At 42.0% G+C, this 23,384-nt stretch overlaps 2 protein-coding genes across 5 annotated transcripts in view; one reads left to right on the top strand and one right to left on the bottom strand.

The window, feature by feature from the left end:
- Positions 1-3,753, top strand: part of Pex1 (peroxisomal biogenesis factor 1) — a 38,952-nt gene extending 35,199 nt beyond the window's left edge. For 2 of the 3 annotated variants that reach the window (XM_006236054.4, XM_039108094.2), the window contains 3 exons: positions 1,227-1,424; positions 1,684-1,814; positions 3,206-3,753. In XM_006236054.4, coding sequence (XP_006236116.1) covers positions 1,227-1,424; positions 1,684-1,814; positions 3,206-3,290 — 414 coding nt within the window. In that variant the 3' untranslated portion in view covers positions 3,291-3,753. The remainder of the gene's footprint in view (positions 1-1,226; positions 1,425-1,683; positions 1,815-3,205) is intronic. The other variant, NM_001109220.1, reaches the window with a different exon arrangement.
- Positions 3,754-4,595: 842 nt separating this feature from the next.
- Positions 4,596-16,172, bottom strand: Gatad1 (GATA zinc finger domain containing 1). 2 transcript variants are annotated; one of them, NM_001399652.1, is made up of 5 exons: positions 15,561-16,114; positions 14,942-15,067; positions 12,996-13,055; positions 8,231-8,414; positions 4,596-6,152 (listed from the first exon to the last, which is right to left on the bottom strand). In NM_001399652.1, exons 1-5 carry the CDS (start codon positions 15,792-15,794, stop codon positions 5,962-5,964), a joined length of 795 nt encoding a protein of 264 aa, NP_001386581.1. In that variant the 5' UTR covers positions 15,795-16,114; the 3' UTR covers positions 4,596-5,961. The 2 variants fall into 2 exon arrangements, with proteins under 2 accessions (NP_001386581.1, XP_006236138.1); XM_006236076.4 differs by lacking the exon at positions 4,596-6,152 and adding an exon at positions 6,179-6,351 and having other exon boundaries at positions 15,561-16,172.
- Between the last annotated feature and the right edge of the window lie 7,212 nt (positions 16,173-23,384).

The raw sequence follows: 23,384 nt of genomic DNA, 5'->3' as shown, positions 1-23,384 counted from the left end.
TTTTAAAAGTGTAAACTTTATTGTCATGAAGCACTTCTGGATATTAGGACATTTGCTACAATAATGTCTAAAATTCATAAGAAACAAAAATGATGCCTATTTGTGAATCTTATGGAAAGCATGAAAAGAAGTAATTAACATGTATCAACATGGAAGCCATTTAGAGTAAATGTGGGCAACATCATTGTTTTTCTCTTTAGTTACTATATACACACTAAAATTAATAGTAGCTTACTATTTTTAGTATATAACATTTTTCCATATATGGTTGCTTTTGTATATTTGTTTTTAATAATTCATGTTTCTAAAAATATAAAAATACCTACTTCTCTAAGAAGGTATTAAATTTTTTTTATAAGTTTATTCTGTTTTCTATTTTTTATCTCCTCTCTAGAAATACCTGGGAACATTAGCATAACTATTTTCTGGGGATCAGAGAAAGGGGCTAGGGAGATCCCTGACATTAAAGTGCTTGGCACAGACAGACATGAGCAAGCTCTGACTCCTAGGACCCACGTAGACAGCTGGTCACAGTGACACATATCTGCAGTTCCAACCTGGGGGAGACATGGACAGGGAATCACTGAGGTTTGCTAAGTCTGGGTCCATCTCAGAAAATAAGGCACAAAGCAATTGAGAAAAACGCCGGACATTGACCCCTGGCCTCCACGTTTACACACACACACACACACACACACACACACACACACACACACACACACACCCCTGCACACATGAGTAAGGCTCATGTTGAACCTGTCCTTGCCGTCAGTGTAGTAGGTCTGAGTACCAAAACATTAAAAGGAAATAAACCTTTATCTTATGGGTGCTGGTTTGTTTTGCTATGGATATTTTACACCACAGGTATCAGTGAAGCTTGGTTTATAGAATATTGTCTTTTAAAAACTTGCTTAACTTTAGTGAATTAAAACATAAACTTACTTAAGGTTACTGCTTGAGGGATATGATCCCTGAGAGTCTGCCTGTATTCCTACCAAGTAGACCAAGCAGCACCAAGCAGACATGAATTTGGAAGGAAAAGTAGTGAGGGAATATGGCAGGAGAGAGAGGCCAGGAAATGGGATGGATTTGATAAAAATACCTATGTGCATGTGTGAAATTCTCATGTAAGATGGAAACAGAGTTTTCATTTTTTACCTTCAGTGACATGGCTCTTTCTTGCTCTCTTCTCTCCATCTACCTCTTTGTCTTTACCCATCATGCAGAGCTCACACTGTCTGTCTGCACCGAGCTCCATGACTCAGGACTTACCTGCCACTCCTGGGAAAGACCCATTGTTTACACAGCATCCTGTGTTCAGGACACCTTCCCAAGAAGGCTCCCAAGACCTTACACAGGAGCAGAGAGACCAGCTGAGAGCAGACATCAGCATCATCAAAGGCAGATACCAGAGCCAAAGTGGAGTATGGCCTTTTCCCTTCTTCTCAGAACTTTTAAAAGTTGCCTTTCCTTTTTTGACATGTGTTTCTTTGGGTTTTAACTGAGCCATATTTATAAGCAATGTGCTGCAGCCCAGTGACTCAGCCCAATGACGATCCTTGCTCCATGATTGTCTCATGAGAGAGAATGTATTCTCAGGAAAAACCTGACAATAACACTGGGACTGCCACTTCTCTCTTGAATTCCTAAGTTAACATCTGCTTACTCTGTTTTTTATTTAAGGAGGATGAATCCCTTAACCAGCCTGGACCAATCAAAACCAGTTTTGCTATTAGTCAGGCACATTTAATGACTGCGCTTGCCCACACGAGACCGTCCATTAATGAGGATGAAGGCAAGGAATTTGCTGAGCTGTAAGTAACCGTAAGAAACATATTGTTCACTTCAGTTCTGAAGGGTTTACATTTTTTTAAATTTGGAAGCTAATTTAAAAATATATATGGTTAAATCGGGGCTGCAAATGAGTGACAGAGCATCTGCCTGGGATATGTGAGACCCTGTATCATCCCATTCCCAGAACCTGAAGAGACTGTAGTAACTATGCACTAGACTTCCCTTAACTAATCTGTTCGAGTGTGTGAGTTATAGTGAACTGGTTTTAGAAAATGAAAAAATAGGACAATGAATAGTGGTCTAAATTAATTCTAATTATTTAGTTTATAAGATTTATTAAAAATATACTGGTTTTAAATGAGTGTGGTGGTTCACCTTTAACTCCAGCACTTAAGAGAGACAGAGGCAGATGGAGACCAGCCTGGTCTACATACTGAGTTCTAGGACAGGCAGGGCTACATCTCAAAAACAACAAATACATATACATGTGTGTGTATTAGTGATACACACACACACACACATGTATGTCATGATATATACATTCAAATATAAGCATATTTGAATGACTGGCCATCATTCCATGTTAGTGATTCAACATTAATTAAAAAATACTTGTTCCTGGTTTTGTCTAAGAGTAAATACTTCAACTCCTGTTCACCTTTGCAGCACTTTGGAAGGAAGTGTACATACATCAGCAATGTGTACTTACTGTACAAAAAAAAAAAAAAACAAAGGAAGAGTAGGAAACAAAAATTCCCTTAATCATGTGACTTCTATTTTTAAAGTAGAGTGCTTTACCTGTGCCGGTAGCCACTGTCCCCTGAGCCATCCATCCTTCTTAAACACCATTTGGTAGACTACGTAGGGAGCCACCTTGTTGTGTTCAATGCCAGTTTCTAGAGGACTTCTGTGACAGGGTTCAGGTTCTATAAGCAGCTTGGAGCCAAGCGTTTGCACTTTCCCTGGTTCACCCTTTCCCTGGTTCACCGTGCCGAAGTGGAGTCGCCGCAGCACAGGGTGCGGGTATCTCTAAGGCTCAGAGTGCAGCACATTCGCTCTAGTGTGCAGTGTGTCCCTCACTGCAGAACAGACCAGATCGCAAGCCCTCCCATAGCTCAGTGTGCACTGTTCTAACCATGGCCCATTTGAGTACAGATGCATTATGTACTGGTTAGCAATTTCCTAGTCTTTGAATAAAAACTATAGCAGTTATAATTTTCATATTGTTCCTTGTTATCTGTATTTTATCCTGTCTAATATAGTGGCTTTTTTTCCTCCTACACTGAAACTTTGAAAATTTTAACATTGTCTATAATTTTCTAGTTTTTCTTTTCATTTCTTAAAATATAAGTATATTTGAAAAGAATCTATTATCTTTCTTATTCATTCATTAAATATCTTTCTTTTTAAGGTATGAAAACTTTCAAAATCCGAAGAAGAGAAAAAATCAAAGTGGAACAGTGTTTCGAACTGGACAGAAAGTAACGTTAGCATAAAATACACTTCTGATTTTTCTAGATGTGTCTGCTCTGATGGTCTGTCCCTAAGTTGTAACTATAAGAACGATGTATAGATTTTAATTTAATAAATCTGGTTAATCTATAAAATCACAGAATGGTAAGTGCTGTGATTGCACAATGCTCAGGACTATCTGAGATCAATAGTGCAGGCTAAATGGGGTTATTTGTAAGAGATGGTGTTTTGTCCCTCAGTCTGTATTAAGTCCTCAATGGTCTTATGTCAGTGGCAGAGCTCATTTGCTCTCCTTCAGAGGGATGCATTTCTTGGCACTCACAGACCCAGAGTCACTGTTTTTCTAGCTCCTGGCAGATTGTATGCCTTGCAACTTCTTGACTGTTTTGGAAAAAGATATATTCTATTATCTTCTTTTTTTTTGTTTTTAATCAGAACATAACATTTACACATAATTCAAATAAATTTAATCCCTTCAACCAAAAATGCCTGATTAGATTCTTGATCCAGCCCCCCCGTCCAGAATCTTTGATTTTTATCTTGATATCCTCTTAATCCATGAATTAACTTGTAAAGTCAGCCACCATCACCACAAACAGTATGTCTCATATCTAGTAATTGGCTTTGGCAAAGGAAGACAGAGGAAGGTAATTAAAATATACCGGTAAGTGCGTGAGATGCATGTGGGTGGGTACACATGCAGCATGCCTGCCTGTCTGCAGTCTTGATAACGGGCTTCGAGGTTTCAGACAACTTGCTGTATCTTCCTTTTGGATGCTGGCCACAGGTTACAGCTTTCCTGCCCTGCAGTTTTTCTTTAAACTCTAATAAAATTGTCCTCCAGCCTAAAACAAAAACCTGAGCAGCACAGTCCTCCCTCGGCTTCTCCAGCTCTAGTATTAGGTGTGGTTTTGGGTCACAGCACATATGAAATATGCTGTGCTTCCCAGAGTTGGCTCCCCTAAACGTTAACTGGTTCAGGATAACCATTGGAACTAAAGCCTGTAAACCTCCTAGGTAGCACTGTGGTGAGTCATTAATCAAAAGATTGATGTATCTATTTAATACCATCCTGGGGGAAGCATCCCATTTCCTTCTTAAGTGGTTTAAGTGAAATTTAAAAGTCCAAAGTAGGGGGCTGGGGAGATGGCTCAGTGGTTAAGAACCCTGACTGCTCTTCCAGAGGTCCTGAGTTCAATTCCCAGCAACCACATGGTGGCTCACAACCATCTGTAAAGAGATCTGATGCCCTCTTCTGGTGTGTCTGAAGATAGTTATAGTGTACTTACATATAATAAATAAATATTTAAAAAAATCCAAAGTAAACCCACTGTAAAAATGTTTTTTAATGAGAAACTGGAATATTAATATTTAGAAAATCATTTCTAATAGTATAAACAATGAACTGTATTTGATACCTTATGTAAACATGAAGATGCTTCTTCCCAACTTTGGGACAAAGAAAAAGGTGAAAGCATTCTGATGAAAATCATCAAGATCAAGTCAAATCCTTATAAATTCCTACAGCTAAAAACGTCTGTCTGGATAGATCAGGACAGAGGCAGGTACCCGCCCACTTCCCTCCATCATACCAAAACTAATGACCTTTTAGTCACTTTCAAGATAGCCAGTCACCAGTCCCTGTCTTAGCCATAGTCAGGCTACCCTCACAGAGGCTGCTGCTGCTGCCTCAGTAGGAGGAGGGATATCTATACTGTGTGTAGACCAAAGGCCTGGCTGAAGTCCCACAGAAGTAGCTGATGACAGGCAAAGGCATGTCTACTGAAAGCAGTTGAATGGTATGGCGTGAGATGAAAGTATACAGAGCCAGGGCTAATCAATCACCCACTAGTTGCTTTCTGTAGGACTAAAGCAGACAAGGTCTGCTTCTAAAGAAGGAAAAAGTCTGTGTGGCTTTGTAAGACATACTGGTCACATTTTGGTTTAGTCCTTGATCAGAAATCTAAAACTTAAACCTGCCATGGTGGTGCACACCTTTAGTCCCAGCACTTGGGAGGCAGAGGCAGGTAGATCTCTTAAGATCAATGTCAGTCTGGTCTACAGAGTGAGTTCCAGGGCAGCCAGGGCTGCATAGTGAGATCCTGGGTTAAAAAAAAATAAAAGACAGAAAAAGTCTAAAACTTAATGTTTTTATACCTGTAAAAATATAATTCACTTTATGAGTTCCTAGAAATAAATTATGAAGAAAAATAGACACTGCATGTTTATAATGATTTCTCTGGAATCTGTCACTTTGCCTAGGAAAATATTCATTAAACAGTATTTGACGGCAATTCATTCTTTTTTCACTTTGTGGTTTTCAAAGCAACAGATACTAAGCAAGGTAATATACTTACTGGGTAGTTAAAATTTTTCTCCAGTCATATTTCCATGTAAGAACTTCATGAAGAAGTAGCTGGCTTTAACCAGCTATGGTCTAACACACCTGTAATTCCAGCACTCAAGGAGGATGAGGCAGGGGGATCTCAAGGTCAAGCTAGCCTGGGCGACATATGAGACCCTATCTCAAAAACTTAAAGAAAAAAGTTTTAAAGAGAAAATGTGTGGCATATCTTGTTATAAATATAAGAAAACTGAAAATCCGGCTTTATTTTGGGATCTGTATGTATGTTCTAGGATTAAAACTGAAGCTTTACACTAGCTAAGTAAGCATGCCCCGGTTTGGTTTTGTAACTACAAGTGGTTGGCAACTGTTTCCTTCATAGTTATTGCAGGAGTAGGTCCGACATGAGTCCATATGTAGCCCTTCTCTGGTCGGGTGGGAACTGTGGGAAATGGTGATGACCTTGACTTGAAATACTCAGAAGGGGCGTGGCAGACAAATTCCAGGTACTCCATCTTCCTTGGAAGGTCTTCCTCTGGCCCTAAGGGGCAGCCAGTGAAACGGTAAATACAGTTTTGAACACAGGTATCATCTTTATAAAATGTTATCGTTCGTAGAAGAAGCACTCTTGGATGACCTACCTGATGTTAGCCTCGGAAGTCACACTCCATTATCTACTCTACTTCAACTGATTAAGGAATACAGCATCCTCTCCCACAGTGCTCGACTGAGAAAGGATCCTGAAATATCCAGTATTTCTGTAGTTTAAGAAGTGCCTGTACTCTTCTAGGTACTCTACATATATCCACACTCTGAATCCTCAGAACGTCCTCGTGGGGCTGGTTTTTCCAATTTCACATACACGCACACTGAGGAAAGCCGGATTAAGAACTGGGGAAGTTCCTTGACCAGCAGCCAGTGGAGGGGCTATGAAACCAGCAGTCTGGTCCAGAGCCTGTGCTCTGACTGTCACCATGTGACATCATCTAGGCAGGGAAGCATCCAGACTTTGAGGATCATGAAAAGGCAGTGAGTGAGGAGCCCAGAAAGCACTTGGAACACCATGGCCTCTGATGGTCCATGTTTCTAGACACAAATTCAGTCATATGACAAGCTTGAGTGAGTGAGGATAACGAGGGATGTTAGTTGTCCTCAGAGTTCTCACTAAGAAATGACTCTCCCTATAGGATACAAAATGAACAATGAAAATGTCCAATTCAGGAAGAATGAAGGTACAAAATAACTGAAGGAGACTGAACTTTCAAAATGGTATTAGTCATTTTTATGAGTCTCTCAAGAATTAGTTGTACTCTATCTTTTGAATGCCTTTAAAGTGATCAACCGAGTACCATATGCCATTTCAACCATCAACAATTTTATTTTTTGAATAAGATATCATGTATGCTGTGTAGAAAGACGTATACTAAGAATTTATAGGTTTTAGAAATAATTAGGAAAGTTCTTTTAGAAATCATGAGTAATTTTCTATAACTAACCTATATAACCTAGTTCCTGTGTTCCTCTTCACACAGTTTAGGCTTGGGTCACGCAAACACATCTTACCCACATCATGTTAGTGGGTATATACTGTTCCAGCCCACAGTAACAAATGACATTCAAGTATCAACTATATAAAATGTCTTTGTATATCCTACAATGCTCTTTACTTTTTTGTATGTAATGATATTTATGTTTTCTTTTTAAAATATTTATTTGCTATATGTGAGTACACTGTAGCTGTCTTCAGACACACCAGAAGAGAACATCAGATCTCATTACAGATGGTTGTGAACCACCATGTGGTTGCTGGGATTTGAACTCAGGACCTCTGGAAGAGCAGTCAGTGTTCTTAATCACTGAGCCATCTCTTCAACCCACCTTTTTTTATTCTAGATTGAACTTTGTTCTCACGCCTCATTTCACATACTGATGTCTAGTTATGTGCTGGAGATGGGACCATTAAACAGGTAACCAAGGTCAAATAAAAGCAAAAGAGTGGGCTCCCTCAATTCCAGATAAAGAACTACAGGCAACTAAGAAATACTGAGAGGGAATTGGTCATGGTGTTTCCTCATAGCAACAGAACAGTTAAATAAGAAGCCCCCTTTACCCCCATTATCTATTCAGCCCTGAAGTTGTATGTTTAAAGTAACATTAAATGGACTCAGCAAGTTGTATTTACGTATTTAAGAATATACATTACTATATACAGTAATTAAACAATTAACAATAACAGAAGTAGAACCATAAAGTTTGAGAAAGAATGGGGTGGGGTATACCTGAGAGGGTCAGAGGAAGAAAAGGAAAAAATATAATTGCATTTTAATTTAAAAAATTAGTGGACCCCTATCTGATAAGACTAGTGTCCTTATAAAGACACTTTATGGGGCACTCTATTTCAGTGTGCACACACAGAAAAAAGACCATGGGAGACACCAGGAAGCAAGGCCTCACACGTGCTCATCGTCAACAGCTCCCAGATCTGACTTCCGACCTTCAGAACAGTCTGTTGCTCAAGCCCTACAGTCTGTGACATTTTGCTATGACAGCTCACACAAACAAGCACATTCATTTATAATGTATTAAAGAATTAACCAAATGTAAGATGCTGTGCCTTACCTATTATATATGATGCAGGATCAAACTGGTCTCTGGGACTAGCGAGGGTGGGAATGAGCCATGTCAGTGCGGCACTCTTCTCACAATACTGGTCCTGAATGAAACCCCTGATCTGAGCATAGTACGGCTTCCCATCTTGCTCATCAATCACAGAAACAACATCACCAATTTGGTAATATACTCCCTGGGAAAACAGGACAGTCTTGTATTTAATATAGTAATAGTATTCATTCATCAGCAAGCAAATTTTCAAAATAGAAGAAAAAAAAAAAGGTCTGGGGGTTGGGGATTTAGCTCAGTGGTAGAGCACTTGCCTAGCAAGCACAAGGCCCTGGGTTCGGTCCTCAGCTCCAAAAAAAAGGTCTGAATATCAATGTTTTATATTATGTTGATGTTGTTTCCCTTCCAAATGAAAAATAATTACATAACACCAATATATGACAATTTACAACTGGGGAAATATTTCTTCATACAAATTCTTTGATTTTTATATCATGAAAGTACTACTTGTAAAAGAAGGACTTCATTTTTAAGAGGCGTTCTGAATTCACAGTAAGATCATGGAAAGCAGATTTAGGGAGTTTCCCCTAGCTCCTCTCCTGTCATATGTCCAGCATCCTCTCCTGTCTGTGTCTCCATTATCTAGTGACACACTCACGGTGACTGATGAACCTGCACATCACGATGACGCAAACATCACAAATTAACCCTAGTTGTTTTGGTGCCCTATAATCCAGGGTTTGGGACATACACAACATGGATCCACCATGATCATTGCTATAATACTGTGAGTAGTTCCACTGGCCTAAAAGTCCTCTACAGTAGCCCTACTTTTTTTTCTTTTAATAGTCATTAAGCTGTAGAAAAGTTAAATGACTTGTTGCTCAAGTCCACACCAGGCAGAAACTGTAAGCTATGTGCCTACATTAACTAGGTCAGTGGTTTTCTTGTACCACCTTAAAAACAAATCAGCATTTGCTTGGTGAGACTATAGACTCAACACTGCCCTTTCCAGTTGTCTATTCTAAGAAAATAGATATGATAAGTTCAAAAGACACGATGAAAACCCTTTTTATTAGAATCAGCATTCAGGACGTGTTACCACATTTCCCAGACTCCTTGACAACTGTCTCCTCCATGGTCCTCTGTTTTACATCTTCTCAACAACAGAATGACATACTCATTTCCTGTTCTACTTTATATGCAATTAACTAACCTGATTATCCCAGTACTGAATTCTCCCCATGCTTCTGCTATCCATCCCAGGTCTTCCTCCCTGATCTTGAGATGGAAAATTTTCACCTTTGAATATCATAATGGTTGATCTTTATGACATGTAAAACTTCCATATAAGTGGGTGCCATCTTCAACGGGCCACGTGGTCCTCAACTGTAGGAACTATGTGTGTTTTACTTGAAACAAGGCCTTTGTAGTAGCCAAAGGTACTAAGATACATACAGTTTAACCATAAATGATTATGGATAAATACTTCCAGTAATTCAGCGGCACTATGGGCATCTGACAGATCTAGAGTTTCTCCTAGTGGATGCTTCTTCACGTATCTGAGGTGACTGACACCTGGGTGACAATGAATGCACACTGTTTCTGCAGGTGACAGTCTACTTATTAGTGCAAACCCATCATCAACTGGTCCTTTTCTGCCCTACTACTCCAAGTCTGTTCTACATCCTTATCAGGTAAAGTCTGTGTTGTTATCTGCTTTGCTCACAAATGTCGATTCTCCCAAATTACAGACAACTGTATTTGTATTTCACTGGCACACAGACATATGCTGACTATGAATCACAAGTATGTAACTGAAAATAAAGCAGCCATGCAAAGATAAGGTCTTAGGGAAATTTCAATGCAAGTACACCTAGCATGTGCAATGTTCCCTTAACTGTGGAGATACAATGTAACACACTAGTCAGTACCTGAAACCTTGGATACTGCTACTCTACACACTCCAAATTTTCCTCCTATATATCCATACTTATGAAAGTTTAATTATAATTTGGGTAAGAGATTAACAGCAATAGCTAGTAATAGAATAATTAGTAATAAAACAGAACAACTGAAACTGCAGATAAGGAAAAATAGAAATACCTAACAAACTGCACTAAGACATTTACGTAAGCAGTTTGCATTTGCTGGCAGCAAAGGAGGTGAACACGAAAAGTCAAAGAACACAGGATTAGGAATGGTCACTCTAATTAATGCAGCAGGTCAATGCAGGTGCCACAGAGGCCACAGGAGTTGGAGTATAGATAGTTGTGACTGACTGGATGAAGGTGTTGGGAACTGAACTCAGGTCCTCTGTATGTAGTCTTAACCACTGGGCAATCTCTCCAGTCCCTTCCTCTCATGTTTGATCTGGGGCTCCAGCTCAGTTTAGAAGCTCACACTGACCTCTTGAACTTGCCACCATGATGTCAGCTCTGCTGTCAAGAGTGTTCAAAATGTTGGCTCTCTGCAACATTACTTGAATATTTTGCTGTATTTTACTTTTATATTTAATAAACTCAGCAGTAGATAGCAATAAAACTGATCCTTGTAATAACATGGCCCACATGCTTTTCCATTGCCACACACACAGATATCACTAGTACACTAAAACTGCTGGAGAAGTCATACAAATCTGAAGCTGCGATGGTGACCATTTGGATCGTCCATCCATTAGTAACCTTGCTAAATATTTAACATGCACAATATCAGGAAGTAATTACTACTTACAAACTTTATTTTACAGATGAAGAAACATTAGAGATTAGTAACATAATCAGCTGGCAAAGCAATGAAGCCAAGATCTTCTTAGGTTCTGGCACGACTGCCTTGCTCTGTGACTTACCATAGTATCTTGGACAAGCTAATTCATGTCTGTATGAGCCAATGCCCTTATCCATAACATGAGGAAAACAGTGACGCTCAGCACACTGTCTGACCCACAGGATACATGCTTGTGTGTGCAAGCATGCAAGTACACATACACACACGCAGGCACGTGTGTGCTCAGTCACACACACTCAACTTTATCTTATGATTAACAATTAACCATACATGAAATCCTAGAAATGTAAGGGAAACTCTGCCCTGTGACAGACTTTCCTTTTTACTAACACATGAACTAACAAAAATAAGCACACTCAAAGGTCATAACCCGTTTGAGTGCCCAAAGCTGTTTGTCCAGTTGGGTCAGGTAGAAAGCTCTGATGCACTATTGCCTCCTGCATGACAGTTTAATGGCTGCTGCCTACAGCAGGCCTGCCAGCCTTAGGGGCATTATCTCTGTTCTCCTTTTATGTCTTCCAACCTAACAGTAATGAGATGTCACATCCCTCACTGAAGTCAGAGCTATCTATAAGCTTGGCCCAAAGGAAGACCTTACTTTATCAACAAAAATATGGACAGTGAACTAAGAATACAAGTGAACTGAGAATACTTGTTCAGCTTTTTTGTTGTTGATGAAGTTCAACTGCATACTCCCTCAACTTGATTTACAAGGCTAATTTTTATTATGTAAAGAACTATATTAGAAAAACACACCCTGGGGGCTGGAGAGATGGCTCAGAGGTTAAGAGCACTGTCTGCTCTTCCAGAGGTCCTGAGTTCAATTCCCAGCAACCACATGGTGGCTCACAACCATCCGTATTGAGATCTGATACCCTCTTCTGGCCTGCAGGCATACATGCAGGCAGAAAGCTGTATGTTGTACACATAATAAATAAATATTTAAAAAAAGGAAAAGAAAAACACACCCTTATTGTGAATGTTTGCCCTTAATACTCTAATGCTTCTTGTAGGAGAGATACTATGAAGCTGCCTGTTTGCCTGCTCTGCAGACTGTGCCAATCTACACACTAATCGGGCTATATCTATATTTACATAGTCTACATATAAAAATTGATGTATTTCAAAGACAGAGTGAATGATATTAGAGATATAAACTGATATATCCCTGGAAGAAGCATATTTCCTAGACTCAGTAAACTTTTATTAAGTTTTTTCTTTGTTTTTATGTGTATGGCTGTTTTGATTGCATGTAAGTCTGTATACTATGTGTGTGCTCCTGGTGCCCAAGGAGGCCAGAAGGTGGCTTTGGTTGTCCTAGAACTGGAACACAGAGTTGTAAGCCACCATGTTGGTACTGGGAATTGAACTTGGGTCCTCTAAGAGAGTAGCCAGTGCTCTTAACTGTTGCGCTATCTCTCCAGGTCAACTTTTTTTTTTTTTTTCTTTTTTTCAGAGCTGGGGACCGAACCCAGGGCCTGCAAGCGCTCTACCACTGAGCTAAATCCCCAACCCCTTCCAGGTCAACTTTTAAAGACTTTTTTAAAAAAAAAAAAAAATTGAAAGTAGATTCTTCTCTCATATAAAACATCAGAATCACAGATTCCCCTCCCTCCACCAAACTTCCCTTCTCCCCTAGATATACTCTCTGTTTCCCTTCAGAAAAGTGCAGGCTTTGAGGGACAATAACCAAACAAGATAAAGTAAGACAAGGCAAAAGCTCTCATATCAAAGCTGGACAAGGCAACTCAATAGGAAGAAAAGAGTACCAGGAGCAGGCAGAAGAGCCAGAGACACACCCATTCCCACTGCTAGGAGTCCCACAGAGCACCAAGCTAACAGCACAACATATACACAGAGGACCTGATGCCTACTGCCGTTACTGTTCTTGCTTCTAATTTAAGGCAGCGTCACACCTGTCAGAGACTTTTCCTACAATGAGCCCAGCTGCCCTTTCTCAGTGACTCCAGAGGCTTACCTTGTAGAAGATTGACTCTGCAGTGACTATGGTAGAAACAGACTCAGGAGCTTTGATAGGCTACGAGAAAACAGATGCAAAAGCATTTGTACCTATCGAGTATGTATGGGCATTTCCCCATATACACGAGAATTATCTAGTTTAAAAAAACCAAAACACTGTTATTTGGTGCCAGAAACTACACAACACAACACACACACACACACACACACACACACACACACACACACACACACACACACCATGTGAAGCAGGTGAATATTTCCACTACTTTTGCTACTACTAATTTGAAAGTGCTGAAAAACAAAAGGTGAAGTTTCTGACTATGCTGCTAGGAGCTAACACACAAAGCTCTCTAGTGCTTCCAGACATTAACATCCCAAGTACAGAAATACAGTGGCTCTAAAAGTCTGTGCATGCCAGGATGGAAATCATAAAATAATGTACAGGTAAATATAAAATGAAAAATTTAACTTTGTTGCAAGCCTGAACTCTTTGGGGTTCTTTGCCACACTGTGCCACCATTAAAATCCCTTTTTAGAACTGCAACACAAACCTTATCACAACCTAAAAATGGCCTCTCCTATGACTTTGCCATTCTCCAAGAATGGATATGCAGAAAAATTGATAATGACGAAACGGAAGAGAACAGTCTTCCATGCAAGCCTCACAACCTGAGCTGGACAGTGGGAACCAAGGCAGCAGAGTCAGCTCCTGAAGTCTGTCCTCTGACCTCCACATATGTACCTTGGCATATGTACCTGTACTCATGTACACAATAAAAATACACTCAAAAGGAAATAAAAACAAGAACGAGGCCTGGGAGAGCATTTGCTCTTGCAGAGGACCCAGGTCCAGTCCACAGTACTCACATGGCAGCTTATAACTGTCTGAAATCCCATACCAAGGGATCCCATGCCCCTGCTAGCCTCTGAGCCTACCTGGTACACACATGCAGGAGAAACACTCATACACATAAAATACAAATAAATATTTAAATAAGAGTCTACAATCTTTACGACTCTTCTCCTGGGCCCATTTTACAAATGAATATGTCTACTTTAGAAGGTGTTTCCTGGCCAGTGAGGCATTTTGTTCCAAAAGTAATAACCAAGCTGAGATAAACAAAATATCTACAATATCATTCACTGTCCCAGAGGTACAAAAAAAACAAAAACAAAAAAAACAAAAAAAAAATCCTTATCAAACAGACTCTAGCATGAGACTTCAAACAACTTTCATACATCAGGTTTAGAAAAAATTTTGTATTTATAATCACCAAATTCATTATGAACCAATAGATACAGTGTTTCCCCTGGGGCTACCATAACATAAAGGTATTAATGAATTATGTTATTTGCCCCGCTCTTTAAAAGACAGAAGAATGTTTGGCTTTTTTTCTTTCCTTGTTTTTCAAGGCAGGGTTTCTTTGTGTAGCCCTGGCTGTCCTGAAACATACGTTCTGTAGATCAGGCTGGCCTCAAACTCAGAGATCCGCCTGTACCTGCCTTCTGAGTACAGGAATTAAATGTTAGCACCATCACTACCCAGCAAAAAAATGTTTTTAATCAAGAGCCCTGACTTCATGTAATTGTCAATGAACAAATTTAACCGATTTACAAAGGAACCATAATTTCTCTTTGCATAGATATTGTGACACATTGACCTAAATTACACATTTCTCTTAGACTTTTTTTTATATTTTCCAGATGAAAAAATAAAAGCTGAAGAAAAAAAAAAAAAACAGAAACTGCTTTTCTAACCTCAGAAATTGCAAGCTTCTTACAACAGAGCTCATCTTTTGGGAAACCTTGCCTTCCCTCCAGAATAAGGCATAAGGGCTCCCAAGAGGTACACTGAGTTCAATAATGAATTAGAGAAAGCAGTGGCAAATCCCACCATACCCAGTCTCTGATCAAGAAACACAAGGTCCACATTCATCTTACGTTTTTTAACTTAAAAATATGTCTTCTCCCTTTTCCTTTAGTGGAAACTTTCTTTTCAGCAGCTGGAGCAGATTTGTACTTGGTATTTCTGAGCCGAGCAGACCTTCTGTGAATTTCTTGCTTACTCTGTTACACAATTTAGAGAAAAGGAAATCAGAACTTCAGAAGAAAAGCCAATATAATGATCGCACAATGATCAGAGGATGCACTTGGTTAAAATACTTAAAAGACTGAGGGCTGAGATGTCAAACTCTGCAGGGTCTCCCCAAGAGGTGGCTCTGCTTTCCAGAGGGAAGAGGACAGGAGTGGGTGGAGGCCAAGGCGGGGACTATTATTCGTTTGTTGAGCTTATCGCACAAGTAAAATATCTATTTTACCCCCACCCCAAAAGTTCCCTGCATATCTCATAGCAGAATTTCAATGCAGTCACTTTAAGCAACCTAACAATTTATTAACGTAACGACAAGGACTTTAATGGTCAAGCGGTCCTCGGCCTACAACCGAATGGTCTCGTTCGGCTGACTCCGTGCGTTCGGGACCCCTTTCTGCAGCTTGTCACACACCGCCCTGTCTACCGCACGAAGCTCTTCTCCACTGGCCAGAGAGGCCGAACGCTCACCTGCTTGCCGCCCCCGCCCCCGTTGCTCTGCGACGGACCGGCCGAGGTGGTGGCGAAGGTAGCAGTGCCGAAGCCGCCTCCGCCCCCGGTCCCGCCCGCCACTCCCGCGCCGCCGCCCCCGCCGCCCCGGCCGGTGCAGTGATGACAGAGGATCTCGCCCTGTGGACTCTTCTTCCACATGGAGGACGACGTGGTCTTGCACATGCTGCAGGTGGGCTTCAGGCCCAGCGGCATGGTGGGCGGCTCGGGCGGCCCCCGCGGTCGCAGCGACACGGGAATGGCGGCCGTCTGCACTGGCCGCCCAGGGGTCGGCCCGCCACCTCGGCGACTGGAAGAGCAAGGTCTGAGGTGCTGAGCCGCCCGCGCCGGTACCCAGCGGCCGCCGCCGGCCCCTGGAGGCGGGAAGCGGGCCCCAGCAGCCCGGGCCCCAGCTCTGGAGCTGGGCCGCCCGCGGGGCACGGAGGCCCGAAACTCGTCCCGGCCTCCTGGGAAAGCCAGCTCGGGGGACCCGGGGGACGCTACCCGGGGCGGACCGGGCCGCCCGGGTCCCGAGGGTGACCAAAGCCCTACCTCCACCCACCGCGGCTTCCGGCGAGGGGCGGGGCTCCCCGGGCGGGGCGGGGCGGGGCAAGCCAGTGTGGCTGACCTAGGCCTTTGGGCTCCGGAAGCCCCACCTACTGGCCGGAAGTGGCCCTGACAGAATTACCATTGCCTGTCACTCTTCTAAGTTTATAACGGGCGGGAAAAATATAGAATTTCCCGTTAAAAGTGAATTTCAAATGAGTAGCGAGAGTAGCCCAGGGAATAGTTATCTGACATTCACATTTACCCGAATATCCTGTGTTTTTATTTGATAAATTTAGCTGTATTGATCAGGACACTTTTACACTAGTTGCTTGTTTCTTATTTAACTTTGGAGTCTGGGAGGTGACCTGATGGGTAAAATTCTTTTGGCACAGGCTTATGACCCCAGTTTAATCCTCAGTACCCACGTAAAAAGCTAGGTGTGTTAGGGCTGGAGAGGCAGCTAAGACTAGATCCAGTATTAGTTCCTATATTACCTATGACACTTTTGACATTCTTGTTTGACATACTTTAGAATAAAGTGCTCTTGAAACCCCCCTCCCCAATTGAGGATCTAAGAATTTCCTCTACTAAGAACACTCAGACAAAAAGCTGAAAACCAGCATGGACTTGGGAGATTAATTTGGGCCATTATAGCACTGTTGTGCACTGAATACTTTATGTGAGGTGTTTATGAGTGAGTTGGGTTAGAATTTAGTAATGTACAGAATTCCTATCAATTATTTCTCATGAGTTATACTATAATAAACAATATTACAGTTTGGTTTTACACAGTTGGATTCAGAGCTGGAATATTTATATCTTTTATAGCTTCACATCAACTTATTTGCATAAAGAACAAGCGACATGTTATACCTTCCTAACGTTTAAAATAAGGCGTACTAGCATAAAGGACTTCCAAAGACGATTACTGGAGACCATGTTGAACACTGCTTTACTTAGGGGTGCCTGCTGGAAGAATTTACCTTTTTTCTGTGAACTTTGGTTTGAGAAACTGGACACATTTAAATCTGGATTTAAATCACAGCAAAACTAGCAGTTCTCTGGGAGAACCATTAGCAAAAGCAGACGCAATATACCGTTCGCCTGAAAAGGAGATGTGTGTTAATTTGAGAAAATTAAGCCTGAACATTGGCTATAATTGTAGAAGTCTAAAGCTCCCTGGGAAACTAGCCCAAGGAATGCAGGAAATCCCAAGTACTGGTTACAGGTAAGTAAAGTTTTTATTGAACAACTATATGTTCAGTGGAGTTTGGTTCTGTACGAGGTATGTGTGTACATGTTCATACGTACATGTCTGTGTCTGAGCACACGTGTGTGTGTGTGTGTGCATATATAAGCGGATAAGAGGATAAGAGAATGATGCTCTGTAGAGGAGACAGACTCTGTGACCTGCCAGCAGTTTGCCAAGGGTCTCAGCTGGCAGGTGGATTTTTATTCCTATGGTTTATATCCCGTTACTCACACCTGACTTCATAGACCTCAGCCTCCCTCCTCCACTCCTTCCAGTTCCCCATCCTTGACCTCTCCCCCGGATCCATTACTCTTCCCCTCAGAAAAGAGCAGACCTCCCAGTGATATCAATTGAATGGCATAACAAGTTACAATAGGACTAGGCACACACCTTCATATGAAGGCTGAGGAATGTGGGGCTGTCCTGGAGAGGGGAGCAGGGGTGGATCTCTGGCAGTACAGGGGAATGGGGCTGAAAAGATAGAACTGTAAGGCACCAAAGCTTATAAGCATTTAAAAACAAAGCATGATAAATCAGGGGTCTGCAACAAAAGAGGTGAGGCTGGTAATCTATCCGGATGCCAGTTGGAAATGCTCGGGACCCTAGTGGGAGACCCGGCTTCCAAGTCTTCGGTCTTGCTTGCATCTGGTGGTTAGAGTGCAGGCGTCCATCTCTTCTGGCACAGGGAGGAACAGCATCCTTCACAAGGCAAGCTTCACTTACTGCTCAGGGCAGCCAGGGGACGGTCAAGGAGTCAGTTGGAGCATCCCTGCATTTCTTGCTGCTCCGTGGCTTTCAGAGCAAAGGAGTCAATGCTTTAAAGTAGCATGTTAGGGGGTGAAAGACCCCTGGAGCGGGGAGACCCTCACTCAAGTCTCGGGATGACGCGACCTCCCAAGAACTCACACAAGACCGTCCTTGCTGTAATCACATGAGGTTTATCGATAGGAACCAGTGCACTGGGGTCGAGACTCGTATCCCATGCAGGGGCAGTGGACTTCGACCCCCCCAGTAGCTAAGAGAAGGGGAATTTAAAGAAAGAAACCACAACCCAAGGGGGTAGGGAGGGTGTCATTGGAAAATATCGAGAATACCAGTGAAAAATCACAAGGAGGAGCTTCCTGTTTCTCAAGATTGTTTAACTTTATGGTCAGCTAGTTCCTGGGAGAGAGTTGTCGAACCGGCCGATGCAATTACCCATTCTATGGTCCTAGAAGAAGCTTCCTGGAACATACAATCCAGGGCCTAACCGGTTTTTTCTTCTACTCCGAACCTTTGTCTAGGGGGGGAGGCAATCTTAAAACTTCTACCTTTCAGGGGTAGATTGTTCAGAATCCCTTCAACATCGGTCTAAAATGAGGCCACACTTTAGCCATTGTCTCCAACCACGTTTACAGGATTTTGGTTCACTGCCAGGGAAACCTACACATGCAGGAAACCACTGTAACCGAACCACAGCACTTCTGGGCTCTGAAGCTCTGCTCCAGGAGTGGGGTCCACAACACAGATGCAATAGCAGTCAGCCCTACAGATAGCAAAGACCAGCAAGTTGTCAACTATATTCACTTCCAGCTTTCCAGGCAGAAACACATGTATATCTTCTCCATTGAGGAGACAACCCTGTTTGTTTAGCATTCCTGGTTTCCCTGGTGCTTATGTGTGAGCACTAGGACCACGAGATCATACAGGCTCAATGCAGTGACATAGGCTTCTATTGCCCTATACAATGGAGACAGATAGGATCACATGTTGGCCAGCCAATCTCACTATCTAACGGAACATAGGATCTCCTAGTTGGGTGAGAGGCCTTAATAATAATTGTAAAGGGAGGCGTTGGGGATTTAGCTCAGTGGTAGAGCGCTTGCCTAGGAAGCGCAAGGCCCTGGGTTCGGTCCCCAGCTCCGAAAAAAAAAGAACCAAAAAAAAAAAAAAAAAGATTCTGCTCTGTGTATTTACAGGTTGTTATTAATGTTCTCAGGGGATGGATGGTACCGGGCTTTGCATGTTTAAGTGGACAATTATATCTTATCAATTGGGTCAAAGATTATTGTGTTGTGTGTTCTTTTATGTGAGGGTTTGAGTGTAGGAAAGTGTACGGCTGGGATGTGTTTCTGCCAAGATAGCTAGCAGATATCTTGGGACACCGCGGTGCGGACCTATCGGGGTAATAGACAACAATACCTATTTATCTTTATATTATTACGACAACAAAGGTCTTTCTATTCTGCCTCCTCCTCTTGATGTTCTCTGAGCGTTAGTTTGGAGGAGGATATATTTGTCTTGTATAGGTTCTCAGGACTTTAACTAGTCCTGAGTTTTTGTGTTAACCGTTGCCCACTGCAGAAAGAAGCTTGAGAGTGGCGCAAACCTCCTTCGACGGCCTTGCACATGGCACTTAGTCTTTCGAACTGTTCACAAGCATTCACAGTTCACTTCAATACGGCTGGCTATGGAATGACTTCTTTCACCTCTTTGTATTTGCTTCATGTCTTATTTTCTCAACACATACTTGTGCTGTTTTTATCTGGAAACAATGGAAAGAGTTGTTGGGGACATAGTTGGGTCAGTGAGGTGCTGGCTGAACAAAAGTGGAGACCTGAGTTCTAGCCCTTGGGGCCATAGTAAGTCGGGCATATCGGTGCAGGTTTGTAACACCATTGCAGAGGGGGATGGAAATGAGTGGATCGCTGGGGCTCACTGGCCATCCAGCCCAGTCCAATCAGCTTAAACCAAATCCCAGAGAAAGACCGTGCCTTAGGAAATAAGGGGACAGTTCCCGAGTAATCAAACCAGAGGTTGACTTCTCGTTTCCAAACGTGGATGTAGGTAGATGAGTGTACATTGATGAACATACCCATACAAATGTGTGCTTGTGCATGGGTACCCACACGCACGGAAACATGCACACGCATGCCTTCATGTGTGCACATAATACACTGAAGAGAGGAAAGCGAAAGTATCAAATGGGAAAATTACTTTTCACCCCCAAGCTCTCTCCCATTAGGAGGCAGGGTGCATAGTGGACAGCATCTCATTCAGGGGTTGGCAGTTGTACCTCCTTCCTGAGCTCAGTTCCTCTGTAGTGAGGATGCTATTACCCAGCTCGATACTGTCCGTTACTGTGCTTGGCACATGGGGCTAACTCAACAAGTAGCTTCTCCGGGCAGCAGCAACTCTCCTGAAGATACCCGAGAGCAGCGATTCTCAACCTGTAGGCATCCGCCCCTTTGGAGGCGTCCCTTTCACAGGGGTCACCTAAGACCTCCAGAAAACACAGGTATTTACATTATAATTCATGACAGTAGCAAGATTACAGCAATAAAGTAGCAACAAAAATAGTTAGGGTCGGGGTCACCACAACATGAGGAACCACATTAAAGAGTTACAGCATCAGGGAGGTTGAGAACCGCTACCTAAGTTGAGCAACGTTTACCGCAAGGACCGATGGGAATTACTAGGCAAAGAAGGTGTCAGGGGTCAAATCAAGAGGTGAGAGAAGGGAGCAACACCACGTGCGGCTCTCTCCTAGTCCCCTCCTCCCTCGGTGCTTCAGGAAGACTATGAGGCCCAGGGAGGGCAAGTCATGGTTCCCTGAGGAGTCAGAGGAAGATGTGTAAGACACATGTCTCAATTTGTGCTGCTGTGACAAATTACTGGAGATGGGTATTCATAGGAAACAGACTTTTTTCCCCCCATAGTTCTGGTAGCTGAATCCTAGTCACGAGGATTTTACCCTCATTGACTAATTCCTTTGTGTTCCACTTTTAAGAAATGTTAATTTTTCTTTAAATATATTTTAATTAAAATAAAATTACATCATATCTCCCTTCCAACCCCTCCTATATACCCTCCCTCCCTCTCAGATTAATGGCCTCTTTTTTTTTTAAGATTTATTTATTATATATAAGTACACTGTCGCTGTCTTCAGACACATCAGAAGAGGGCATCAGATCTCATTACAGGTGGTCGTGAGCCACCATGGGGTTGCTGGGATTTGAACTCAGGACTTCTGGAAGAGCAGTCAGTGCTCTTAACCACTGAGCCATCTCTCCAGTCCTAATGACCATATATATATATATATATATATATATATATATATATATATATATATATGCGTTATGCATACATATATGCACAAACATATAAATTCAACTTGCTGAGTCTGTTTCTGTTGTTTCTGTGTATATTATTTCAGGGCTGAATAGTTTATATTTGATATATTTGGGGGCTCATCCCTGGAAAAGATAATCATCTTTCTCTCAGCAATCATTAATTACTTGTAGATAATTGTCTAGATGTTGGACCCACGAGGCTTTTCCCCTTCTGTATTAGCACTGCCATTGACATTGCCATTGTTTAGGTCTAGTTTGTGCAGACATTTCAAGGAAATACAGTCACACTTTAACTACCTGCCCCTCTGGTTCTTAGAATTTTTCTGCCTCCTCTTCCATGATGTTCCCTGAGCCTTTTGTCCAGTTTTCTGTGGTAGATGCACCCCTTGGGAACTGACCTCCCTACACTCGCTGATTTCTTCAGAATGTCTAGCTGTGGTTTTCTGTAATAGTCTCTGCTTTCTGTAACGGGGAGCTTTCTTTGACGAGAGGAGATGGCTACACTACTTGTGTGCATAATGATGTTTTAGAATGTAGTTGGGAGTCTCTCTGAACTAGTAAAAGGCAGTAGTAGGATCTCTTTAAGATGCATGACCTCACTGCCTCTGGGTGGTTGACTAGGTTTCTAATACCAAGCCTAATTTCCCTCCTTCTTAAGTCCAATCAGACCACCCAAATGCGAGGACCACGATTGCACCTTTAGGGATACCTTGCCATGCTGGCCATTGTTGTGGTTCATAGGCATCACAAACTGCATAGGGTTATTGACAGCATCCTGCCCTTGCAGAATACTTTCTATTATACGGGCAATTAAGCTAACATATAAGAATTTGGGAAATAGGGCTGGAGAGATGGCTCAGTGGTTAGGAGCGCTGACTGCTCTTCCACAGGTCCTGAGTTCAATTCCCAGCAACCACATGGTGGCTCACAACCATCTGTAATGGGTTCTGATGCCCTCTTCTGGTGTGTCTGAAGACAGCTACAGTGTACTCATATAAATAAAATAAATCTTTAAAAAAAAAAAGAATTTGGGAAATATATTTAAACCATAGCACACAATGAGAGATAACCAGTCTGGAGCCAAGGGAAGGGTTGGACTGGATCACATAGACAAGTTAGTACAAGTGAGATGGGTGAGAAAATGTTGACGGTGCTGTGCGTCCATGAGGTGTTAAAGCACAAATAAATGCCTCTGGAGGCCTTAAAATCTCACATGAATGGGGCATTTCCTTGGTTGTTCTTAGTGTCAGCATGTGCTACCGTTTGCAGGACTTATAGTTACGTGTTCCATTGTTCACTAGTGAAAACTCTTAGGATTAAAAACACAGAGTAGATGTATAAAACACACCACAGGCTGCTTTCAAAAAAGATGATCACATTCTGTTCTCTGATGATTAGAGGCCACCAGGGGATTCACAAACCACGTGTGTCTTTGCCCTACCTGTTAAACGGGTGAGATTCTGCAATGAGTTCAACTTGCTTTACTCGCCTGTCAAGTGAAAGGCGGCAGAGGCTATACGTCTTAGAGTTGATGTTCTAAACCAGTTAGCACATATAAGAATGCAAACACCTGTTACATATAAAAAAAAAGTCTGCATAGTGTAGAATATGAGGCTGATGAGGAGAGGATTTCTTTTGACCAAACTGTACTTAATTCATTACAATCCTGACATGTGAAAAAGAAATCATATTAACTGCATTTTGGAGGGGAAAACATACAATTAAGTTGACTGTTTACACCAACAAAATAGAGCAACTGAGGCCTGGACAGAGATAATTCATGGGGCCTGTGAGAATCTGAGGTTCAAAGTATGGTAACAGAGGGAGATATTTTACTGACTCTTTTTGGCCAGAGGTTTTCGGAGGAGCGGCCAGCATACGTCTTCCACTACA

The sequence above is a fragment of the Rattus norvegicus genome, chromosome 4 (genome assembly GCF_036323735.1).
Source record: "Rattus norvegicus strain BN/NHsdMcwi chromosome 4, GRCr8, whole genome shotgun sequence".
Lineage (NCBI taxonomy): Eukaryota > Metazoa > Chordata > Mammalia > Rodentia > Muridae > Rattus > Rattus norvegicus.
The sequence above is the reverse complement of the archived record's forward strand: the minus strand, read 5'-3'. Positions and strand labels throughout refer to the sequence as shown.